Source organism: Nematostella vectensis, chromosome 14, assembly GCF_932526225.1.
Source record: "Nematostella vectensis chromosome 14, jaNemVect1.1, whole genome shotgun sequence".
NCBI classification, from domain to species: domain Eukaryota; kingdom Metazoa; phylum Cnidaria; class Anthozoa; order Actiniaria; family Edwardsiidae; genus Nematostella; species Nematostella vectensis.
This window is the reverse complement of record NC_064047.1, coordinates 3,414,810-3,439,261: the sequence shown is the minus strand read 5'-3', so window position 1 is coordinate 3,439,261 and position 24,452 is coordinate 3,414,810. Positions and strand designations below refer to the sequence as shown.

Sequence of the window (24,452 nt, the reverse complement as noted above, 5' to 3'; positions counted from 1 at the left end):
ACAACTAGCATTTCGCGTAGATAATCAAAAGACGCGCGTGAACAATCAGAATTGATGAGAAAACAACTAGCATTGCGCGTAGATAATCAAAAGACGCGCGTGAACAATCAGAATTGATAAGAAAACAATGAGCAGTGCGCGTAGATAATCAAAAGACGCGCGTGAACAATCAGAATTGATGAGAAAACAATGAGCAGTGCGCGTAGATCATCAAAAGACGCGCGTGAACAATCAGAATTAATGAGAAAAAAATGAGCATTGCGCGTAGATAATCAAAAGACGCGCGTGAACAATCAGAATTGATGAGAAAACAATGAGCAGTGCGCGTAGATAATCAAAAGACGCGCGTGAACAATCAGAATTGATGAGAAAACAACTAGCATTTCGCGTAGATAATCAAAAGACGCGCGTGAACAATCAGAATTGATGAGAAAACAATGAGCAGTGCGCGTAGATAATCAAAAGACGCGCGTGAACAATCAGAATTGATGAGAAAACAACTAGCATTGCGCGTAGATAATCAAAAGACGCGCGTGAACAATCAGAATTGGTGAGAAAACAATGAGCATTGCGCGTAGATAATCAAAAGACGCGCGTGAACAATCAGAATTAATGAGAAAACAACTAGCATTGCGCGTAGATAATCAAAAGACGCGCGTGAACAATCAGAATTAATGAGAAAACAACTAGCATTGCGCGTAGATAATCAAAAGACGCGCGTGAACAATCAGAATTAATGAGAAAACAACTAGCATTGCGCGTAGATCATCAAAAGACGCGCGTGAACAATCAGAATTGATGAGAAAACAATGAGCATTGCGCGTAGATAATCAAAAGACGCGCGTGAACAATCAGAATTAATGAGAAAACAACTAGCATTGCGCGTAGATAATCAAAAGACGCGCGTGAACAATCAGAATTAATGAGAAAACAACTAGCATTGCGCGTAGATAATCAAAAGACGCGCGTGAACAATCAGAATTGATGAGAAAACAACTAGCATTGCGCGTAGATAATCAAAAGACGCGCGTGAACAATCAGAATTGGTGAGAAAACAATGAGCATTGCGCGTAGATAATCAAAAGACGCGCGTGAACAATCAGAATTAATGAGAAAACAACTAGCATTGCGCGTAGATAATCAAAAGACGCGCGTGAACAATCAGAATTAATGAGAAAACAACTAGCATTGCGCGTAGATAATCAAAAGACGCGCGTGAACAATCAGAATTAATGAGAAAACAACTAGCATTGCGCGTAGATCATCAAAAGACGCGCGTGAACAATCAGAATTGATGAGAAAACAATGAGCATTGCGCGTAGATAATCAAAAGACGCGCGTGAACAATCAGAATTAATGAGAAAACAACTAGCATTGCGCGTAGATAATCAAAAGACGCGCGTGAACAATCAGAATTAATGAGAAAACAATGAAAGTGCGCGTAGATAATCAAAAGACGCGCGTGAACAATCAGAATTGATGAGAAAACAATGAGCATTTCGCGTAGATAATCAAAAGACGCGCGTGAACAATCAGAATTGATGAGAAAACAACTAGCATTGCGCGTAGATCATCAAAAGACGCGCGTGAACAATCAGAATTGATGAGAAAACAATGAGCATTGCGCGTAGATAATCAAAAGACGCGCGTGAACAATCAGAATTAATGAGAAAACAACTAGCATTGCGCGTAGATAATCAAAAGACGCGCGTGAACAATCAGAATTAATGAGAAAACAACTAGCATTGCGCGTAGATCATCAAAAGACGCGCGTGAACAATCAGAATTAATGAGAAAACAACTAGCATTGCGCGTAGATCATCAAAAGACGCGCGTGAACAATCAGAATTGATGAGAAAACAATGAACAGTACGCGTAGATAACCAAAAGACGCGCGTGAACAATCAGAATTGGTGAGAAAACAATGAACAGTGCGCGTAGATAATCAAAAGACGCGCGTGAACAATCAGAATTGATGAGAAAACAATGAACAGTGCCCGTAGATAATCAAAAGACGCGCGTGAACAATCAGAATTAATGAGAAAACAATGAGCATTGCTCGTAGATAATCAAAAGACGCGCTTGAACAATCAGAATTGGTGAGAAAACAATGAGCATTGCGCGTAGATAATCAAAAAACGCGCGTGAACAATCAGAATTAATGAGAAAACAACTAGCATTGCGCGTAGATAATCAAAGGACGCGCGTGAACAATCAGAATTAATGAGAAAACAACTAGCATTGCGCGTAGATCATCAAAAGACGCGCGTGAACAATCAGAATTGATGAGAAAACAACTAGCATTGCGCGTAGATCATCAAAAGACGCGCGTGAACAATCAGAATTGATGAGAAAACAACTAGCATTGCGCGTAGATCATCAAAAGACGCGCGTGAACAATCAGAATTGATGAGAAAACAATGAGCATTGCGGGTAGATAATCAAAAGACGCGCGTGAACAATCAGAATTAATGAGAAAACAGCTAGCATTGCGCGTAGATAATCAAAAGACGCGCGTGAACAATCAGAATTAATGAGAAAACAACTAGCATTGCGCGTAGATAATCAAAAGACGCGCGTGAACAATCAGAATTAATGAGAAAACAACTAGCATTGCGCGTAGATCATCAAAAGACGCGCGTGAACAATCAGAATTAATGAGAAAACAACTAGCATTGCGCGTAGATAATCAAAAGACGCGCGTGAACAATCAGAATTAATGAGAAAACAACTAGCATTGCGCGTAGATCATCAAAAGACGCGCGTGAACAATCAGAATTGATGAGAAAACAATGAGCATTGCGCGTAGATAATCAAAAGACGCGCGTGAACAATCAGAATTAATGAGAAAACAACTAGCATTGCGCGTAGATCATCAAAAGACGCGCGTGAACAATCAGAATTGATGAGAAAACAATGAGCATTGCGCGTAGATAATCAAAAGACGCGCGTGAACAATCAGAATTAATGAGAAAACAACTAGCATTGCGCGTAGATCATCAAAAGACGCGCGTGAACAATCAGAATTGATGAGAAAACAATGAGCATTGCGCGTAGATAATCAAAAGACGCGCGTGAACAATCAGAATTAATGAGAAAACAACTAGCATTGCGCGTAGATAATCAAAAGACGCGCGTGAACAATCAGAATTGATGAGAAAACAATGAGCATTGCGCGTAGATAATCAAAAGACGCGCGTGAACAATCAGAATTGATGAGAAAACAACTAGCATTGCGCGTAGATAATCAAAAGACGCGCGTGAACAATCAGAATTGATGAGAAAACAATGAGCATTGCGCGTAGATAATCAAAAGACGCGCGTGAACAATCAGAATTAATGAGAAAACAACTAGCATTGCGCGTAAATAATCAAATGACGCGCGTGAACAATCAGAATTGATGAGAAAACAATGAGCATTGCGCGTAGATAATCAAAAGACGCGCGTGAACAATCAGAATTGATGAGAAAACAACTAGCATTGCGCGTAGATCATCAAAAGACGCGCGTGAACAATCAGAATTGATGAGAAAACAATGAGCATTGCGCGTAGATAATCAAAAGACGCGCGTGAACAATAAGAATTAATGAGAAAACAACTAGCATTGCGCGTAGATAATCAAAAGACGCGCGTGAACAATCAGAATTGGTGAGAAAACAATGAGCATTGCGCGTAGATAATCAAAAGACGCGCGTGAACAATCAGAATTGATGAGAAAACAATGAGCATTTCGCGTAGATAATCAAAAGACGCGCGTGAACAATCAGAATTGATGAGAAAACAATGAACAGTACGCGTAGATAATCAAAAGACGCGCGTGAACAATCAGAATTGGTGAGAAAACAATGAACAGTGCGCGTAGATAATCAAAAGACGCGCGTGAACAATCAGAATTGATGAGAAAACAATAAACAGTGCCCGTAGATAATCAAAAGACGCGCGTTAACAATCAGAATTAATGAGAAAACAATGAGCATTGCTCGTAGATAATCAAAAGACGCGCGTGAACAATCAGAATTGGTGAGAAAACAATGAGCATTGCGCGTAGATAATCAAAAAACGCGCGTGAACAATCAGAATTAATGAGAAAACAACTAGCATTGCGCGTAGATAATCAAAGGACGCGCGTGAACAATCAGAATTAATGAGAAAACAACTAGCATTGCGCGTAGATAATCAAAAGACGCACGTGAACAATCAGAATTGGTGAGAAAACAACTAGCATTGCGCGTAGATAATCAAAAGACGCGCGTGAACAATCAGAATTGATGAGAAAACAACTAGCATTGCGCGTAGATAATCAAAAGACGCGCGTGAACAATCAGAATTGATGAGAAAACAATGAGCAGTGCGCGTAGATAATCAAAAGACGCGCGTGAACAATCAGAATTGATGAGAAAACAATGAACAGTACGCGTAGATAATCAAAAGACGCGCGTGAACAATCAGAATTGGTGAGAAAACAATGAACAGTGCGCGTAGATAATCAAAAGACGCGCGTGAACAATCAGAATTGATGAGAAAACAATGAACAGTGCCCGTAGATAATCAAAAGACGCGCGTGAACAATCAGAATTAATGAGAAAACAATGAGCATTGCTCGTAGATAATCAAAAGACGCGCGTGAACAATCAGAATTAATGAGAAAACAACTAGCATTGCGCGTAGATAATCAAAGGACGCGCGTGAACAATCAGAATTGGTGAGAAAACAATGAGCATTGCGCGTAGATAATCAAAAAACGCGCGTGAACAATCAGAATTAATAAGAAAACAACTAGCATTGCGCGTTGATAATCAAAAAACGCGCGTGAACAATCAGAATTAATGAGAAAACAACTAGCATTGCGCGTAGATAATCAAAAGACGCGCGTGAACAATCAGAATTGGTGAGAAAACAATGAGCATTGCGCGTAGATAATCAAAAGACGCGCGTGAACAATCAGAATTAATGAGAAAACAATGAGCATTTCGCTTAGATAATCAAAAGACGCGCGTGAACAATCAGAATTGGTGAGAAAACAATGAACAGTGCGCGTAGATAATCAAAAGACGCGCGTGAACAATCAGAATTGGTGAGAAAACAATGAACAGTACGCGTAGATAATCAAAAGACGCGCGTGAACAATCAGAATTGGTGAGAAAACAATGAACAGTGCGCGTAGATAATCAAAAGACGCGCGTGAACAATCAGAATTGGTGAGAAAACAATGAACAGTACGCGTAGATAATCAAAAGACGCGCGTGAACAATCAGAATTGGTGAGAAAACAATGAGCATTGCGCGTAGATCATCAAAAGACGCGCGTGAACAATCAGAATTGGTGAGAAAACAATGAGCCTTGCGCGTAGATAATCAAAAGACGCGCGTGAACAATCAGAATTGGTGAGAAAACAATGAACAGTGCGCGTAGATAATCAAAAGACGCGCGTGAACAATCAGAATTGGTGAGAAAACAATGAGCATTGCGCGTAGATTATCAAAAGACGCGCGTGAACAATCAGAATTGGCGAGAAAACAATGAGCAGTACGCGTAGATAATCAAAAGACGCGCGTGAACAATCAGAATTGATGAAAAAACAATGAACAGTGCCCGTAGATAATCAAAAGACGCGCGTGAACAATCAGAATTAATGAGAAAACAACTAGCATTGCGCGTAGATCATCAAAAGACGCGCGTGAACAATCAGAATTGATGAGAAAACAATGAACAGTGCCCGTAGATAATCAAAAGACGCGCGTGAACAATCAGAATTAATGAGAAAACAACTAGCATTGCGCGTAGATCATCAAAAGACGCGCGTGAACAATAATAATTAATTAGAAAACAACTAGCATTGCGCGTAGATAATCAAAAGACGCGCGTGAACAATCAGATTTGATGAGAAAACAATGAGCATTGCGCGTAGATAATCAAAAGACGCGCGTGAACAATCAGAATTAATGAGAAAACAACTAGCATTGCGCGTAGATAATCAAAAGACGCGTGTGAACAATCAGAATTAATGAGAAAACAACTAGCATTGCGCGTAGATCATCAAAAGACGCGCGTGAACAATCAGAATTAATGAGAAAACAACTAGCATTGCGCGTAGATCATCAAAAGACGCGCGTGAACAATCAGAATTGATGAGAAAACAATGAGCATTGCGCGTAGATAATCAAAAGACGCGCGTGAACAATCAGAATTAATGAGAAAACAACTAGCATTGCGCGTAGATAATCAAAAGACGCGCGTGAACAATCAGAATTGGTGAGAAAACAATGAGCATTGCGCGTAGATAATCAAAAGACGCGCGTGAACAATCAGAATTAATGAGAAAACAACTAGCATTGCGCGTAGATAATCAAAAGACGCGCGTGAACAATCAGAATTGATGAGAAAACAATGAGCATTGCGCGTAGATAATCAAAAGACGCGCGTGAACAATCAGAATTGATGAGAAAACAACTAGCATTGCGCGTAGATCATCAAAAGACGCGCGTGAACAATCAGAATTGATGAGAAAACAATGAGCATTGCGCGTAGATAATCAAAAGACGCGCGTGAACAATCAGATTTGATGAGAAAACAATGAGCATTGCGCGTAGATAATCAAAAGACGCGCGTGAACAATCAGAATTAATGAGAAAACAACTAGCATTGCGCGTAGATAATCAAAAGACGCGCGTGAACAATCAGAATTAATGAGAAAACAACTAGCATTGCGCGTAGATCATCAAAAGACGCGCGTGAACAATCAGAATTAATGAGAAAACAACTAGCATTGCGCGTAGATCATCAAAAGACGCGCGTGAACAATCAGAATTGATGAGAAAACAATGAGCATTGCGCGTAGATAATCAAAAGACGCGCGTGAACAATCAGAATTAATGAGAAAACAACTAGCATTGCGCGTAGATAATCAAAAGACGCGCGTGAACAATCAGAATTGATGAGAAAACAATGAGCATTGCGCGTAGATAATCAAAAGACGCGCGTGAACAATCAGAATTGATGAGAAAACAACTAGCATTGCGCGTAGATCATCAAAAGACGCGCGTGAACAATCAGAATTGATGAGAAAACAATGAGCATTGCGCGTAGATAATCAAAAGACGCGCGTGAACAATCAGAATTAATGAGAAAACAACTAGCATTGCGCGTAGATAATCAAAAGACGCGCGTGAACAATCAGAATTGGTGAGAAAACAACTAGCATTGCGCGTAGATAATCAAAAGACGCGCGTGAACAATCAGAATTGATGAGAAAACAACTAGCATTGCGCGTAGATAATCAAAAGACGCGCGTGAACAATCAGAATTGATGAGAAAACAATGAGCATTTCGCGTAGATAATCAAAAGACGCGCGTGAACAATCAGAATTAGCGAGAAAACAATGAGCAGTGCGCGTAGATAATCAAAAGACGCGCGTGAACAATCAGAATTGATGAGAAAACAATGAGCATTGCGCGTAGATAATCAAAAGACGCGCGTGAACAATCAGAATTAATGAGAAAACAACTAGCATTGCGCGTAGATAATCAAAAGACGCGCGTGAACAATCAGAATTAATGAGAAAACAACTAGCATTGCGCGTAGATCATCAAAAGACGCGCGTGAACAATCAGAATTAATGAGAAAACAACTAGCATTGCGCGTAGATCATCAAAAGACGCGCGTGAACAATCAGAATTGATGAGAAAACAATGAGCATTGCGCGTAGATAATCAAAAGACGCGCGTGAACAATCAGAATTAATGAGAAAACAACTAGCATTGCGCGTAGATAATCAAAAGACGCGCGTGAACAATCAGAATTGATGAGAAAACAATGAGCATTGCGCGTAGATAATCAAAAGACGCGCGTGAACATTCAGAATTGATGAGAAAACAACTAGCATTGCGCGTAGATCATCAAAAGACGCGCGTGAACAATCAGAATTGATGAGAAAACAATGAGCATTGCGCGTAGATAATCAAAAGACGCGCGTGAACAATCAGAATTAATGAGAAAACAACTAGCATTGCGCGTAGATAATCAAAAGACGCGCGTGAACAATCAGAATTGGTGAGAAAACAACTAGCATTGCGTGTAGATAATCAAAAGACGCGCGTGAACAATCAGAATTGATGAGAAAACAACTAGCATTGCGCGTAGATAATCAAAAGACGCGCGTGAACAATCAGAATTGATGAGAAAACAATGAGCATTTCGCGTAGATAATCAAAAGACGCGCGTGAACAATCAGAATTAGCGAGAAAACAATGAGCAGTGCGCGTAGATAATCAAAAGACGCGCGTGAACAATCAGAATTGATGAGAAAACAATGAGCAGTGCACGTAGATAATCAAAAGACGCGCGTGAACAATCAGAATTAATGTTTTAATTTTTCCCTTTATCGCTTATTATATGTATTCGGATACGAATTTCTTGTCGCAAAAAATGTGAACAATTTCAGAGACATACTAGAAAGTTTGTCGCTGTATTTGCAAGCTTTATTTACGGAAATGTTCAAATGATTTAAGTTCGTTATATTCTTTATAAAATATGCTTAAGAAATACATTTGACAAAAAGGCAATAAAGAAGGGTCTCAACCGTTAACCGTAAAATGGGCAAAACATTTAAGCGTTAAAGCGTCAATTTTCTCCCTTATTTCACTCTTTCTCATTCCAAACTATTGTTACTAAGATATTCCTAGTTTCTTTGATTCATTATTAAGAAAGAGTACGATGTGATTTTTTGGGGGGGATAGAAAAATATAATTTGAAACTAATTTTTAAATCTTAAATGTGTTACATATTTTTTGTCCCTTTTAACCGGTAATGTTACGAGAACATATAGAGTTCGCTAGATCAATTTGTTTCTTAGGATCTGTCTATCCTATATGCGAATGCAGTAAGTTTAGTGAAATGTGAAATACCCAAAGGGCAACCTGCAAATAAGGTAAAAGAAACATCATTGCGAGGCTATAAAGATCATTTCTGTCTGACATATGATTGGTTCAATTATTTGTGGATTTGAACTTCCGTCGTATGATTCTCATGAGACAGCATTCCGATTTTTTGTCGCTGTACCCCTTGTCGCTAAAGCTCTCGAGCGCTGAATTCGTCGCGGACCATTTATCTTTGAACGCATCAGTCTCTTCCTCAAGTATCTGAGCCGACGATGTATCAAGCAGCGGTTGAATGTCAGAGGACAGGCGCTCTATGCCTGACACTTTTTTCTCCACTGCACCTCGCTCGTCGCACTTCAGCTGTAAGAGGGATGAAGCCATGCTTTAGATACTAGGGCCCTTAAACACGAGGTTCCGCTTTAAAAGGGAAAGCTCCTCCCACCCCCGGGCTCAAGAACAATCAGTTATCAATCAGCCGTCAATGAGAGAACATGTCAGGACAATTGCTCTGAGCGCTAAATTCAAATTTCACATTCTAAACCAAAATAAATATAATTCCTAAAATTTTCCATCTAAAAATGTTTCTATCTATCGTAAAATAATGCTATACCAAGCTGTGTGCGCTCTAAAATACGAGCATTTTCATCACAGCGCGAGAATAATTTATGCAGGTTCGCTAGATTATGGATAGCACAAAATTTAAAATTTTGCACCGAAAACGTGAGTGGACAGCAAATAACTAGTTTAACAATCTCTTAACACAACTGTCTTGTTACCTGTGCAATAATAGTTTCATTCCAGCCGACTGAGGCTCAGAGATAAGCAATTTTACAGGAGGCTTATCATTTGGGACTGCTAGCGTTGCAGTGTTCTAATTATAATTGCACATTCGAGCCCGGGGGTGGGAGCAAAGACGACGGCAACGTGGACGACGACGGCAGAAAACAATGGAATTCGATTCAGAATTCAATAGCAGCACGTGGAAATGCTTTCTGTCTGATACATTGCAGCCGTTTTCCGTAAAACCAAGTTTCACGGTCAATTAAGGACACAGACGTTTGCACCGTAAACTCCACTAGCTACGTTCGCTGCTGTAGAAATAATGTCCTTAGTTTATTTTTATCTGTCTCTGACTATAATGTTTTGCTTATTCCAATGCAATTCAATTATTTTCGATCGCCACGCGCGAAAACATCTTTTTCGATCGCGTTGTCATAGCCGTCGTCGTCGTCCTTCTTTAAGGTCCCTACTGTCTCAGCGCTAGGTTGCTGGATGGGTTTGCGGGTTACGGGTCATACACAAAACGATTTTGGGATACGGCTCGCGGGTTATGGGGTGCGGTTGTACACCAAAGGTTTGCGGTATGCGCGTTGCGGGTTATACACCAGGGGTTTGCGTGATGCCGGTTGCGGGTTATACACCAGGGGTTTGCGGTATGCGCGTTGTGGGTTATACACCAGGGGTTTGCGGTATGCGCGTTGCGGGTTATACACCAGGGGTTTGCGGTATGCGCGTTGCGGCTTATACACCAGGGGTTTGCGGTATGCGCGTTGCGGGTTATACACCAGGGGTTTGCGTGATGCCGGTTGCGGGTTATACACCAGGGGTTTGCGGTATGCGCGTTGTGGGTTATACACCAGGGGTTTGCGGTATGCGCGTTGCGGCTTATACACCAGGGGTTTGCGGTATGCGCGTTGCGGGTTATACACCAGGGGTTTGCGTGATGCCGGTTGCGGGTTATACACCAGGGGTTTGCGGTATGCGCATTGCGGGTTGTACACCAAAGATTTGCGGTATGCGCGTTGCGGGTTATACACCAGGGGTTTGCGGTATGCGCGTTGCGGGTTGTACACCAGGGGTTTGCGGTATGCGCGTTGCGGATTGTACACCAAAGATTTGCGGTATGCGCGTTGCGGGTTATACACCAGGGGTTTGCGGTATGCGCGTTGCGAGTTATACACCAGGGGTTTGCGGTATGCGCGTTGCGGGTTATACACCAGGGGTTTGCGGTATGCGCGTTGCGGGTTGTACACCAAAGATTTGCGGTATGCGCGTTGCGGGTTATACACCAGGGGTTTGCGGTATGCGCGTTGCGGGTTGTGCACCAGGGGTTTGCGGTATGCGCGTTGCGGATTGTACACCAAAGATTTGCGGTATGCGCGTTGCGGGTTATACACCAGGGGTTTGCGGTATGCGCGTTGCGGGTTATACACCAGGGGTTTGCGGTATGCGCGTTGCGGGTTATACGCCAGGGGTTTGCGGGTTGCCGGTTGTGGATGATACACCAAAGTTTTGCGGGATGCGGGTTACGGGGGTTAAACACCAACGGGTTGCGGGTTATACACCAAAGGTTTGCGGGATACAGGTACAGGGTTATACTTGAAGGTTTGCGTTTTACGACTTATGAACTAAAGCGGAGATGTCATGTTCTTAGGGGTCGTCCACACGGGTTCAAAAATATTCGGATTCGTTTCGCCGAAAACGCATCACTTGATTCGGGTCAACACTATCGTTTTCGCAGCGTGTTCGCCTTGATCCAGCCTTCCTAACTACCACTAACACGGAGTCAAACGTTTGAAAACGCTGAAAGGTACAGGGTGACGCAGGCGCGCCTGCGATATGACCGCCATCGTTTTCATTTTGATACGGATTCGACCGTCCACACTACGGACACTACGAAGTATACGGATTCATTTTGATTCACTTTCGACGACGTTTTCAAAAGTATCCGGATTCGCTGGATCCAGCGCGTGTTAGTGTAAACGGAAGGCCTAAACGTATCAAAAAGTATACGGATCCAAACGAATCCGTGTTAGTGTGAACGAACACTAAGTCATATTTAAACGCACCTCTAGTTTGTCTTTGAGCCTGTTGTATTCGTCCTGATCCGGGTCAGCAGCTATATCCGTGAGCATATTGTTGGCGTCATCCATCCAATCGTTGACCTCCTTCATGTGTGCCCGCATCTCTGTTATCCTCTTACCAGCGCTAGAAAGCTAACATAACAAAACCCAAGTTACAAGGAATGATCTTAGAAAAGATCGGTATATGGACATTGACATAGAGGTGAAAGCACGTGCTTTCAGGTCTCCAAAATGGTAATCTAGCCCAAAGAGCCCGCGATCTTTGTGGCCGTCCGAAAAAAAGGGGTCAGGGGCTCAGGAAACGAGATTGTCCAAGATGGCCGCCTTGAAGATTCTTCAAGACTTCAAGTCAGAAAGTTTGATAAAAAGGTGTAGAATGTTAAGCTGTTTGTCGTGAATAACAACAATTTTTCCCGAGAATCTACTGAATGTTAAAGGAACCAACTCAACTCACCAATGACGCCTTCTATGCAAAAGGCGAATTGCTTTAAAAAAAGTAAAGAAATCTTTGGCGATAATGTTAAAGGAGCCAACTGAACTCACCCATTACGCATTCTATGCAAAAGGCGAATTGCTTTAAAAAAGTAAAGAAATCTTTGGTTGCAAGGGCGGACCCAGGTTTCTGAAGGGGGTGGGGTGGTGGGAGGGCTGGATACGCCCCTGCTTTGATAGGCATTTTAGACCCATTTACACTACGCGATTTTGACCTACGATTCAGTATTTAAAGATTCCTTTCTGAGAAATGACCCGTTTCTTGGCCGCCCAGAGGGGGGGGGGGGGGGGGGGGGGGCGCAGTCATAGATATCATATGGAAAAATAAGTATTTAAAGATTCCTTAATAAGAAATGACTCACTTCTTGGCCGCCAAAGGTGGGGGGAGGTTCGCAGTCATAGGTATGTATGGGAAAATCAGTATTTAAAGATTTCTTAATAAGAAATGACCCACTTTTTGGACGCCAAAGGGGGGGGGGGGGTGCACCCCCGTGTGTACGACTGACACACGCGACTCTCGACTCGTAGTAGGGTTATGAGCAAAGCATCAATAAATGAATCGTACAAAAATGACGAAATCTCTTGAAGGAAAATCATAGACTTAAAGTCGTATGTCAAAATCCTGTCGTGTAAATGGGCCTTTTAATACCTTCTCCTTGTGGTCAATGACTTGCTTTGCGACGTCATTCCAACACTCGTCAAAGTCTTTCAGCTGTGTCTCAATCTCGTGAACTGTCGCGTCATCGTCTGCTGCTTTCTGCATGAGCTCCTCGCCATAACGGTGCAAGGCTTCCAGGCGCTCCTCTTGAGCAGAAAGCTCTTCTTCGATGTCCTGGAGCAGAAATCAACGTATAACAATGGTTACTGTTCTAGAATATTATCTTACATGATCTTTTTTTATGATCATCACCATGATCATCACCATGATCATCACCATGATCATCACCATTATCATGAATATCATAAACCATACCTGTCTTTAGTTGTTTTTAGCCTCCTCGTCATTCATCATCATCATCACCATAATTAATATCAGCATCATCATCACCATCATCACCATATTTAATATCAGTATCATCATCGTCATTATCATCATCAACATCATCATCATCATCATCATCATCGTCATCGTCATAATCATCATCAACACCATCACCAGCACCATCACCATCATCATCACCATCATCATCTACCATACATTCCATCATTACCTGTAGGGTCTTCTCGCTGTTTTTAACCTCCTCGCAATCCATCAGGTCCGTGTTACTGATCTCTTTCAGAACCTTCTCCTTCTGTGCCAACCAGTTCAGCAACAACAGCTCCTCGTCCCTGAACTTCTTCCAGTCTCCTAAAGCCTCACCAAGCCGTGCCTTGCGGGCCTCGGACCAGTCCCACAGCGCGGTATAGCGGTTAGCGGCAGACTTGAGCTGTGTCCGAGTTTCTTGGTCGAGGGCTGGGTCCGATGTATCGACTTCTGACATGATGAGCAACATTGAGTGGTCAGCGATGTCTGTATGAAGTTTCTGGAAATGAGATGTGTGAACGTCTTACTCGTATACATGATATATAAGAGAGAGAGAGGGAGAGAGAGAGAGAGAGAGAGAGAGAGAGAGAGAGAGAGAGAGAGAGAGAGAGAGAGAGAGAGAGAGAGAGAGAGAGAGGAGAGAGAGAGAGAGAGACGAGAGAGAGAGGGGAGAGAGAGAGGAGAGAGAGAGAGAGAGAGAGAGAGGAGAGAGAGAGAGAGAGAGAGAGAGAGGAGAGAGAGAGAGAGAGAGAGAGAGAGAGAGAGAGAGAGAGAGAGAGTATAAGGAAGCTAAAAAAAGTCACCTGGTGTTCATCGGCTTGTTCTTTTATCGTATCGTAATCATGGCCGATCGGTGGAACGTCTTGTGCGATCTTTCTTTCGGTTGATGATACCCATTCGTTCATACGGCGTAGCTGCTGCTTCAGTAATATCATGTAGACCGTCGCGACTCTTCAAGTACAAATCAACAAAAAAAGTTCGAGTTTCAAGTGTATTCTTCGCCATCAATCTAAGACGGTCAAATCTGATTTTGCAATACATTATAAAAATGGTTGCTTAACTGAAACAAACTTTAATAACAAGTCAGGCCCTTATTCAGGGGGAGCTCGGAGGGTTCGGAAGAACTCCCCCACTCGACTGGAAGGTCCGCTCTTAAGAAATAAAATTAAGTACAACTGTGATTTAGGACTAACTCCATGAGGAAAACGGTCTGCTAAATGGGTAAACGAACCCCCCGCTCGAAATGCTGGCTATGGGCCTGCAAAAAGGTTGTAATTCTTAATAAAAACGCTGGGAGGTAAAAGGAATACTTTCGGTTATACGACGTGTCACGCTTGATGTCACGTGCCATCTCTCGTGATTCAGGACAATAGTCCAGTTTCGAGTTCCACTGTGCCTGCTGGTGATAGCCACTGAGGACGCATAAATACAGTGAAAGCCTCGGTCTAATTGAATCGATTGCAAATACTAGCGTGGTCATGTAGTATTCACAGGTTTTTGCATTGTTTTGTTCCAAGTTCCAGAGGATTCTCGCTGGTATGCGCATGAAATTTGTCGAGTTGAGGTTTACACTATATTTATGCATCCTTAGTCTGTAAGCCCAACTAGAAATTGGGCTATTTCTCTCAGGTAACGCATGACATTGTCCTGCGTGACATCAACACGATGTCTTGCGTGACGCATAACATACTTCTTACGTGACGCAGTAGTTTGTTGTTTTGTGTCACGCGTGACATGTAATCACGAAGGGGTAAGCTCGTCTGATGCGTGTTCTCACTTTTCCTTGTTTGCGTATCCCTCTGTGTGTAACGTCTGTACTCTTTCTTCTGTGTCTTTCATCCGCTGAACAAAGTAGTTTTCTCTGTCCTCGTCGATGTAGCCATCGTTGATGACGACTTTCCCCTCGTCCATCACTTCTTTGGCGCACTTATTCAGCGAATCCAGGGTTACCACGTATTTCTGTTGGAAAAGTAGGAAAATTTTACTCATATGGTAATGACGATGATAATGATTTGATGATAAAGATGAGGTCAACCATTGTGCTGATGTCGGTGATGATGATTATGACGATAATTACGATGATGATGACGACGACGATGATAATGATTATGATTTGATGATGGCTTTGATGGGGTCAATAATTGTGCTCCTGTTGATGATGATGATGACGATGATGATGACGACGATGATGATGATGATGATATGGACATGTCAATGATGAATATATTGATGACGACGACATAATGAAGATAATGACGAATAATAGTAATGATGATCGCATTCATCACCACAACAGGATAAAAGTAAGGATGCTAATGAAAGACGATGAAGAATACAATTCGAAAAGGCATAATATCCATTCTAATTTTTTTTTAATATTTTTTATTAAACCAAACTAACAGCAAAGCAAATGAAGCACAGCTTGGTAAAGGTCACGTGATACCTTATGTCTGTTGAGGTGTGCATTACATGATGGTAGCTCGAGAAGATCTGAGTCCTTAGTGACTGGTCTGCGGTATTCTGCATCGTCTATCGCTGCCTCGAGGTCATCCAGCTTACGGGTCAACTCATTATTTGCCTTGTCACGCTCCTCACGTGACCTGGGAAACCGATAGTGCGTTACTACAGTAGCACCTGGATTTTAAAGATACTGGATTTAACGGTAACCTCGATTTTACGATGACATTCCTTTCTCCCGGCGTAAATACAGTGAAATGTATAAGAAATTACATCGATCTTACGATATTGGATACGATATACTCGGTTTTACGATACAAATCTGCTCTACCAAGCGTAATTTTGAGCTCGATACAACGATATTACTGATTCTGTTTATAAACAAAGAGAGAAAAACTCAAGATACCACACACGTACAGTACTGTTAATGTTTTTTTTACTTGACAGATCTTATTAAATGCAGACTTACAGTCGTACAGAGAGTAGAGTTACAATATTATTTTGTAAAAGTTGATAATTAACCCGACCTCGCAACAGCGATGTTTTCAATGGATTTTCCTTGATATCATAAAATCGAGGACCTCTTTGAAACGATACCTCGATTTTACGATACATTTTTTTCATTGTAAAATCCAGGTTCCACTGTATGTTGCTTTATCTGATCTTACAATAAAACGGTTAGCACCCCCTGTGACGCTCCTAACGTTTAAAAGCTTGGTCACGAAAAAAGGTTAAATTATCATCATATAGCCCGTAACGCTGGTCACGTGACCGTGACGATTACTGTGTTGTGTTACAAAGTCAAGCAATGAAGATGTCACTGTCTGGTTATCAAGAAGTTTGGGCTACCTGTGTGGTATGCGGGCTACCTGTGTGGTCTGGCATCCAGTTCATCCCAGCTGTCTTGTAACGCACTCTCCACTTCTTCATCAACCTTTACCACAACTTCTTCTTCGTGCACCTGATGTCAGAAATCATTTTTAAGTATATCATTACGCCAAGCTTGTTGTCACGCCACCCTTCTTTGTCACACAACATTTGTTTAATATCAAACAACATGTCACGCAACATAGTGTTTTTGTCACGTTTATTTTCTCACTTATCTTCCACGCAACATGTCACGCGAAATTGAGCTGAGTATTCATTGTCACACAATATGTCATCACGCAAAATTTCCGGTAAAATGTTGTGTATTTTTTACACTAAACATGTCACGCAGCATGCCACGCGATAAAAGTATTTATTGTCACGCAACATGTCACGCACCTGGCTATCGTTCTTCTCCCGGGCCGCCTCGAGCTTGTCATACATGCTTGACAAGTACAAGATGATCAGCTTCTTGTCCGGGCGTGGGACGTTCACATCGGACGCGTCCAAAATCCGGGGCACGTCAAAGCCATCCTCCGCTGACTGAAACGCGTGCTCTAGTCGTTCTGTAGTGCCCATCTGCTTGACCTCGGTGTAATCAAACGCTTCAGGACTGCAGATGGAAGACGCGAAAAAAATTATATAAATACAAGCAACAGAGGGAATAGGGGGTGGGTATCTGAAGCTTCATTATAGGGAGACATGCATCCTCATATTTTCGTCTTAGGACAAAATCGATGGCTACTATACGCTCTTGACACCGAGGATTAAATATGATGTCGTTTTCTGGGGCAGGCGCGGGCGGGAGACCTGTGATATTCTAGAACGTTAGTGTCCAGACCTCTTGTTCTAGACGGCGTTGCTGGCCGGCCAGCAAAAACGAAGCAAATACATATTCCTTCAATTTTATTTCTCAGTTTACACTTTAACTAGAGATAGAAAAGCGAAGAAAAAAAGGAAACAACAACAAAGATCGAAGAGGCCTCGGAAGTCATGTAGGTAGTTCGCCGCGCTTCCGCCATCACTCAATAGGACCGTTACAGTGACGCTATACATTCTTGCTCAATTGCGTGTTTGATCGTTTCTTTGTAAAATTTAATCACGTAAGCATTTTAGGTATCCAAATGTCGCAATAGGATACGTATATCTATCAACACTTCTTTTAAAACAAGGGTTTTATTCGGTAGCTTGGCTTCGGCCTTCGCGACTCGCGATCCTGTCAGGTCAGTTAATAACTAACTACCTCAAAGCGCGGTCGCAAATTCAAAAAGCGCGGTTACCAACTAAATGTCGCGTCTAGGGCTGTTTGAAAGTGGCGTGTTTGCTGGCCGGCCAGCAAAAACGAAGCAAATACACATTCCTTCAATTTTATTTCTCAGTTTACACTTTAACTAGAGATAGAAAAGCGAAGAAAAAAAGGAAACAACAGCAAAGATCGAAGAGGCCTCTCAGATATGCTTTTCAATGTCCTGATAAAGAATTAGCCGACGAGCATGAAAACCGAGGGTTTTTTTTAATGAAAATTGCTTGATGTGTAAGGGGTTGCCTGGGTTCATTTGAGACTGGTGTAAACACAAACCCCTGAGATGAAGGAACTGCCAATACCCTGTTTCACGCTAATATCCAAGTACTCCCCTGTCGTAAATGCATATCAATATTTGGGTGACCTTTTTAAACTCGCTCGGCCAACCTCTTGGAGGCCTGGGTCTAAGGTATTTTCAAGATTAGTGAGATAAAGATTTGACTAAGCCAAGTTTTCTTGACACATTTTTGCCTCGAGTCACAAACTGACAGGAATCAGTATTTTTCACCATGTTTTCTGGAGATCAGGGAGCGGGAAAACTTTAGTTCTTCTAAATATGGGCATCAATGCCCATATAAGACAATACGTACAAAGGACACTATCCGTGGGGAATATGTTTGATATGCACTCACTTGTAGGAGTGCAGGATTGCGCTAAAAGCCAGACCATTCTGCCAGCTGGAGGAAAAATCATTGATCTCCACATCATAGCTGCGGACGAAGAGAATATGTTGGAATAATGCTGATATTGTTCATGCACTGTTAGCACAGCGCCGTAGCAGGGGGTGGGGCACTGGGGCACGCCCCTCCCCCCAATATTTTCAAAAATTATAAGGAAAAGACCAATAGGGGCGTGGCTGTGCTCAAATTTTTTCTTAATGTTTTTATATTGTGCCCCCCCTTATCTCACGTGCTGCGACCTTGTAGTATAAAGATACAGCTATTCTCATGTGATCGCAATATGATCATTCACTCAAAAGCTCTGTCCCGCGCAGACAGAGTGAATGCAAATTATCTCATCTCGCGCGCGCTATGTCACCAGCAACCATTTTTTGTTGTTGTGTGACATTACATGTATTGCGTTACTTACCCGTCCAGTCTCTCACGGCACCACTCAAGCAGCCGTTTCTCTATCGTGAAGCTCTTTGCCGATTCTGCGTTTACTTCTTGTTGCATCACCTCTTCAACCTGCCACCATGGAAACCGTTACCCAGGTGACAAAGTAAATCGGTAGACTGTCAGGTCTGTCTGTCTGCCTGTTCGTCTTATTCAAGAATTAGCAATTTGTTATCAGCCCCTTCTGGATGTCACAGGTTACACAGGTTACTGTTGTTGCTCTGCTTGCCTGTCTCTCTCTCTATCTGCCCTTTCTTCTGCGTGTGTGCCTGTTTGTCTGTCTATCTGTCTGTCCGACTAACCACCCCTGTGTCTGTCTTTCAGACTGAACGTCCATGTGTCTGCTTGGCAGTCTTGGTACTCTGACTATTCGTCCGTCCATCTGTCTCTCCCAGTCAATCTTTCGTTATGTGTCACTCTGTTTGTCCGTCCGGCTATTCTTACGTCTGGCCGGCCGTCCCTCTCACCTGGAATCTAAGTATAATACTCCACAGAAGTCCCAATATCACTCTGTGCTTTCCGTCGACAATATCAAATCCATTGATCCCGACCAATTTTATCTGATAGAGAACCATAAACAATCAATACACACGAGGCGAGGCGAGACACAATCACTCCCTTGACTTCCTTGGTAATACGGTAATACAGAAAAGCAAGTAGCAAGGAATTACTAGGAGGTGGGTAATACGGTAATACAGAAAAGCAAGTAGCCAGTAGTTAATAGGAGCTGGGTAATACGATAATACAGAAAAGCACGTAGCAAGGAATTACTAGGAGGTGGGTATGCTGACACATATCATCGCTGGCGATTCTTTGATAGATCAACACCACCTTTTATCTGGTTGATATAAGCCTAAACTAGGCAATGTTTCAGTGCGCATGACAGGGGCCTCATGGCTAAGACGTTTCTGCTATTCCAAACTTAAATTCTTGCTATCTAATGAGCGAGCTTTTTAAAGCCTTTGTTTTTGTGACCGCGGTAGCCTGGGTTGCCATAGCATGTCAGACTTCATTCATAGATTGTTTTTTGAAGTTTCCTTGCGAATTGTATATTCAATGACAAACAATAACAATGGAGCGGATGATTGGCATTCTTTAACCTGTTAACCATACGCTTTTCCCTTCACTGTCAACGCACTCCGTCAGGCCAATGCAAAAAAAAATCAGGGCGTAGAGGGAGATAGCCCGATCGCTTCCCGGTATATACTTCATAGGGAAGGATAAAAGGGCCTGACACACGAGCTAAGAGGAAGAGTGAGAGGATGGTTCCCAGTCCCCTTACCTTGCACTCGTCCAGCAAGACCAGAGCTCGCTCAACGTTATTAATTTTGTGCACTCGCAGATTTCCCTTCTCCTTTTTCTGAAAAGAATTTTTTTTGAAAAGCATCCACAAGTCAGTTAAATTCAAGCTTTTACTATGGTGGTTGAAATCTTGTATCTGGACAAACAATAATACCATACACTCAGGCCCAGGGGCCCACGCACCCCCCCCCCCTCCCCCATGGAATCCAGAATATGGGTCATTCCTTTATTCAAGGACCGTCAAATACTATCCTTTTCCTATATGATGCCTATGACTGTGTTTGACCGACACCTACTTGTATTAAGCATGCGCTTGCCTCCCGATGAGAAACAGCCTTTACGGGGTTTCTCTGCATGACAAACGTGTTTAACTCACCAGCTTTTTTCTAGTCAACACTTCCAGTAAGTTGAGAAGCATTCTTCCGTCCTGAAGATCAGTGACCACGTCCTTGATGGTGCAGGGCTCAGTAGGGTGCTATGGGGACAACGGTATCTTAGTGGGGATAGGGTGATAAGGGGAGAAAGGTATCTTAGTGGGGGTAGGTTGCTATGGGGACAACGGTATCTTAGTGGGCGATATGGGGACAACGGTATCTTAGTGGGGTTAGAGTGCAATGAGGGCAAAGATGTCTTAGATGGGGTAGGATGCATTGAGGACAAAGAACGATATCTTAGTGGGGGTAAGTTGATATGGGGACAAAGACTATTATCAGTGAGGGTAGATGCTAATGGAGTAAAATGAGTTTATGGTGGATGTCACAGTATGGTGGAGTGGGTTTAAACTACAGTAGGGATGGCGCTGTTTGTCAGGGGAGCTCTCACTACGGTACCAAGGCAACAAAGGAAAACTTCTTGGAGTTGGGGTAATAGATACAAAAGACCTCAGAGGGGAGGTATGAAATGATGTAACTGAGCTCATTAGCAGGAACCGTGGAGCATGTCAAAAAGTGGGTTGGCTGACAATTGAAAAATTATCGTATTGAAAAAGGAATACATCAAAAGTATTTGACTTGTTTCTGTCGCAAAAGGTGATTGAGCCACGGCACCCCCAGCCCCTCCCCCTCCGCAATGCCTGATAAGGGTACCCCTGAGGTTTTTTTTATTTACTTTGTTTGATTGGGAAAAAGAACTAAGTAACGGCAGGAGACTGTATAGATAAAGGTATTAAGGCAAGGATGGAGCCTGGTAAGGTGTTGTGAGTGGAGGTGCGAAGCATGTGTGTAGATGATGCTGTTGAAAACTGAATAAAACAATGTTCTCGCCCAGATTTATAGGCGACCTCTCATACGTACATCTGCAAGTTTGGAGTTGACCCATTTTGTGAAAGCCTTTCTGTGTGCATTCTCCCGCTCTCCTGAAAAAAAAAAAAAACATTCGAGCATTAAATTTACAAATCAGACTGGGCTTGTTTATATTTAGTTCAAGAAGCTCTCAAACTTAGAGCGTGACTATCATGCGTGACTGTTGCGCGTGACTTTCGAGCTCAAATGTCACGCATTCTAGTGCTACGCAGCCCCTCATAGGCTATCATCCACAATTGTTGGAATGCGTGACTGTCGCGCGTGACTTTAGTGCGTAAATGTCACGCATTCCAGAGCTATGACGCCCCCATAGGCTATTATCCACAATTGCTAGAATGCGTGACTTTCGCGCGTGACTTTAGTGCGTAAATGTCACGCATTCCAGAGCTATGCCGCCCATATAGGCTATCATCCACAATTGTTGGAATGCGTGACTGTCGCGCGTGACTTTAGTGCGTAAATGTCACGCATTCCAGAGCTATGCCGCCCCCATAGGCTATCATCTACAATTGCTGGACAGCCACGCTTAGAGGTCTGTGGCGTGAAATGAATCTTTTTTATTATTGAACGGATGAAGTAATTTGGCACTTACGAGTTACGCCTGTCTCTCAAAACCGAAATAGAAATATTTCACTTAAGCGTGCGAATACAAAATTCAAAATAAATTCTTGACGTAGTCTGACTATTTCTCTCTTCTCGTCAGTGTTCATCTTAGTAATTCTCAGGAGAACGTTATTTCAGAATCATTTTCTAAATTTGATAAAAGTCCGCGGTTATATTTTTTGTAAAATCCAAAAAGGCAATGATAGAGCCATTAATCTTATTTCAAAATTTGCGTTATTTGCTATGCAAAAGGATCAAGCGATTGAACTTTGTTCAATAACCATAACTGCTTTGGGTTCTTTAGAATATAGTACGTCAGTCACTTTAAAATAAATGCGTTATTTACATTAAATTTTCACAGTTAAACACACAATTTTCATGAAGATACGTATAAGTAATTTAAAAATTCGTTTATGTCACAATAGCACTGTTTGCGAAATAACAACTTTCCCTTTTTTTTCTGTTTAAATTTTATTACCATTCAATTATTTAATTTTAAATTCTAGATATAACAGCGGATCATCAGTACGAAATTAATGTGTTGTTTTTTGTTTGTATTCATGAAGTACAGACGTTTTTACCAGTCTATCACTAACTTTAGAGAATGCTGTAGGCAAAAAATAATAATAATAAAAATAATAATAAATAAAACTTATCCTTATCACAAAGTTTTTTGTGCCGAGAACCCTTGAACTTCAAATCAAAGCTAAGACTTATAATTTGAATAGATTTTAAATGTTTAAGAAAATAAGGAAATAACCTCGACCAAATATAGTTTTGAAAACAGGCAATTCCTGCTATTAATGTAGCTGACGTAACAAAAACAATATCTTTTCATCTACTTGTAAAATAGGTTAAAAAAAGTGAAAATTAATTTACTAGTACCTTTTTATCAGACGTAGTGCTCTGTACATTATTTTTTTTTTTAATATAAGTATTTTTTTTATCAAGTAATTATAAGTTAAGCGATAAAATTTGAATGGAAGCAAAGGATCAACCGAGTTTGCAATATCACTTCAGTTACCTTTAATATACTGTTAGATTTTTAAGCTAAACCCAAGGATAGAAATTCTTAAACTTACCCCAAGAGATGATTTAAACAAAAGACTACGTGAAATTTACAAGCTCTTTGAGGTCAATAAAGTGATGTCTTCCAACTTTAGCCGAATTATCCGAATCTTACCCGCTTTATCGAGCATGTATTGTTTCATACGAATCGACTCCTTTCTGTTCAACTCTGCTTCATCTTCACCGCTCATTGTTGTTGCAAGGTCAGTTAACGAAGTGTAATTTTCAGCGTGTTGTGTTCGAGTAGAAAGCAGCGTCAGACATGATTCCGCTCTGCTGGTCCCAGGGTATGCTAAACATGTGACGAAGCACGACTTCATTTGAATCACAATGGGTTTTTTGGAGTCCTTTGATGGACAAGGTTTAGAGGACAACGGTTTATACCATTAGCTTGACTTATAACAATTTACAATTTCCTGTTGAATAGATAGCTGAACTTATTCGAATTTCTTATCTTTCTTAGTACGCCTAATATTTTTGTTAATTTCAATAAAAACGTGAGAGCAGGGTCGAGATTTGTAGAAATTAAGCAAATAAAAAGCTGGAAATAGGACATATGATTTTGCCTGATATTATTTATTTTTAGCCATGTCCGATTTCTTCTTCCAAAGAGTCATTTATATTTTCGATAAATAAAATTTTCCACAATTTTCACACGCAAGGAGGCAGCACACACTAGAGTTTCTGATTAAAGTTTTTGATTAATTAAATGGCAAATATGTCGATCAATCTCTCCAGTTTATGCCACATTCATGCCTCTTTGCAAGAATGTAATAGTCGAGATGGGGGAAGGGGCCGACCATTTGATTTTTGAGGGGGGAGGCTTTTTTGGGTGCGCAGAATATTTTATTTTTCCAAAGCATTTGCAAGAATTTTTTTCTTACCGGTGCAGGATATTTCTCTTTCGTCCAGCAATTGGTGCAGGATATTTTTGTTGTTGAAAATTATCCATCCCCCCCCCCCCCCCCCCCCAAAAGGCAAACGGTCGCCCCCTATGAGAGGGTCCTGAAGGGGTTTAACGAAAACGGGATTTGTCTACCGGGAACGGGAATCGAACATGCTTCAACGGGAACGGGGTTTTTCAAATCTCTTCTTGTTTATGCTGAAAACGTTGTCAATCTATATATTTAATAGCATTAAACTTCAAACCTTGCTTCTTAGCAGACTTCACTTTCTAA

The 24,452-nt window shown here is 41.7% G+C and overlaps 1 protein-coding gene across 1 annotated transcript; it reads right to left on the bottom strand.

The window, feature by feature from the left end:
* Positions 1-8,345: 8,345 nt before the first annotated feature.
* On the bottom strand, positions 8,346-23,584 carry LOC5501043 (utrophin). The gene is made up of 16 exons (XM_048721961.1): positions 23,390-23,584; positions 21,595-21,656; positions 20,679-20,777; positions 20,283-20,360; positions 19,468-19,560; positions 18,975-19,072; positions 18,518-18,595; positions 16,982-17,195; positions 16,585-16,676; positions 15,702-15,858; positions 15,036-15,217; positions 14,062-14,209; positions 13,446-13,757; positions 12,884-13,066; positions 11,728-11,874; positions 8,346-9,238 (listed from the first exon to the last, which is right to left on the bottom strand). Exons 1-16 carry the CDS (start codon positions 23,463-23,465, stop codon positions 8,987-8,989), a joined length of 2,271 nt encoding a protein of 756 aa, XP_048577918.1. The 5' UTR covers positions 23,466-23,584; the 3' UTR covers positions 8,346-8,986.
* Positions 23,585-24,452: the final 868 nt, after the last annotated feature.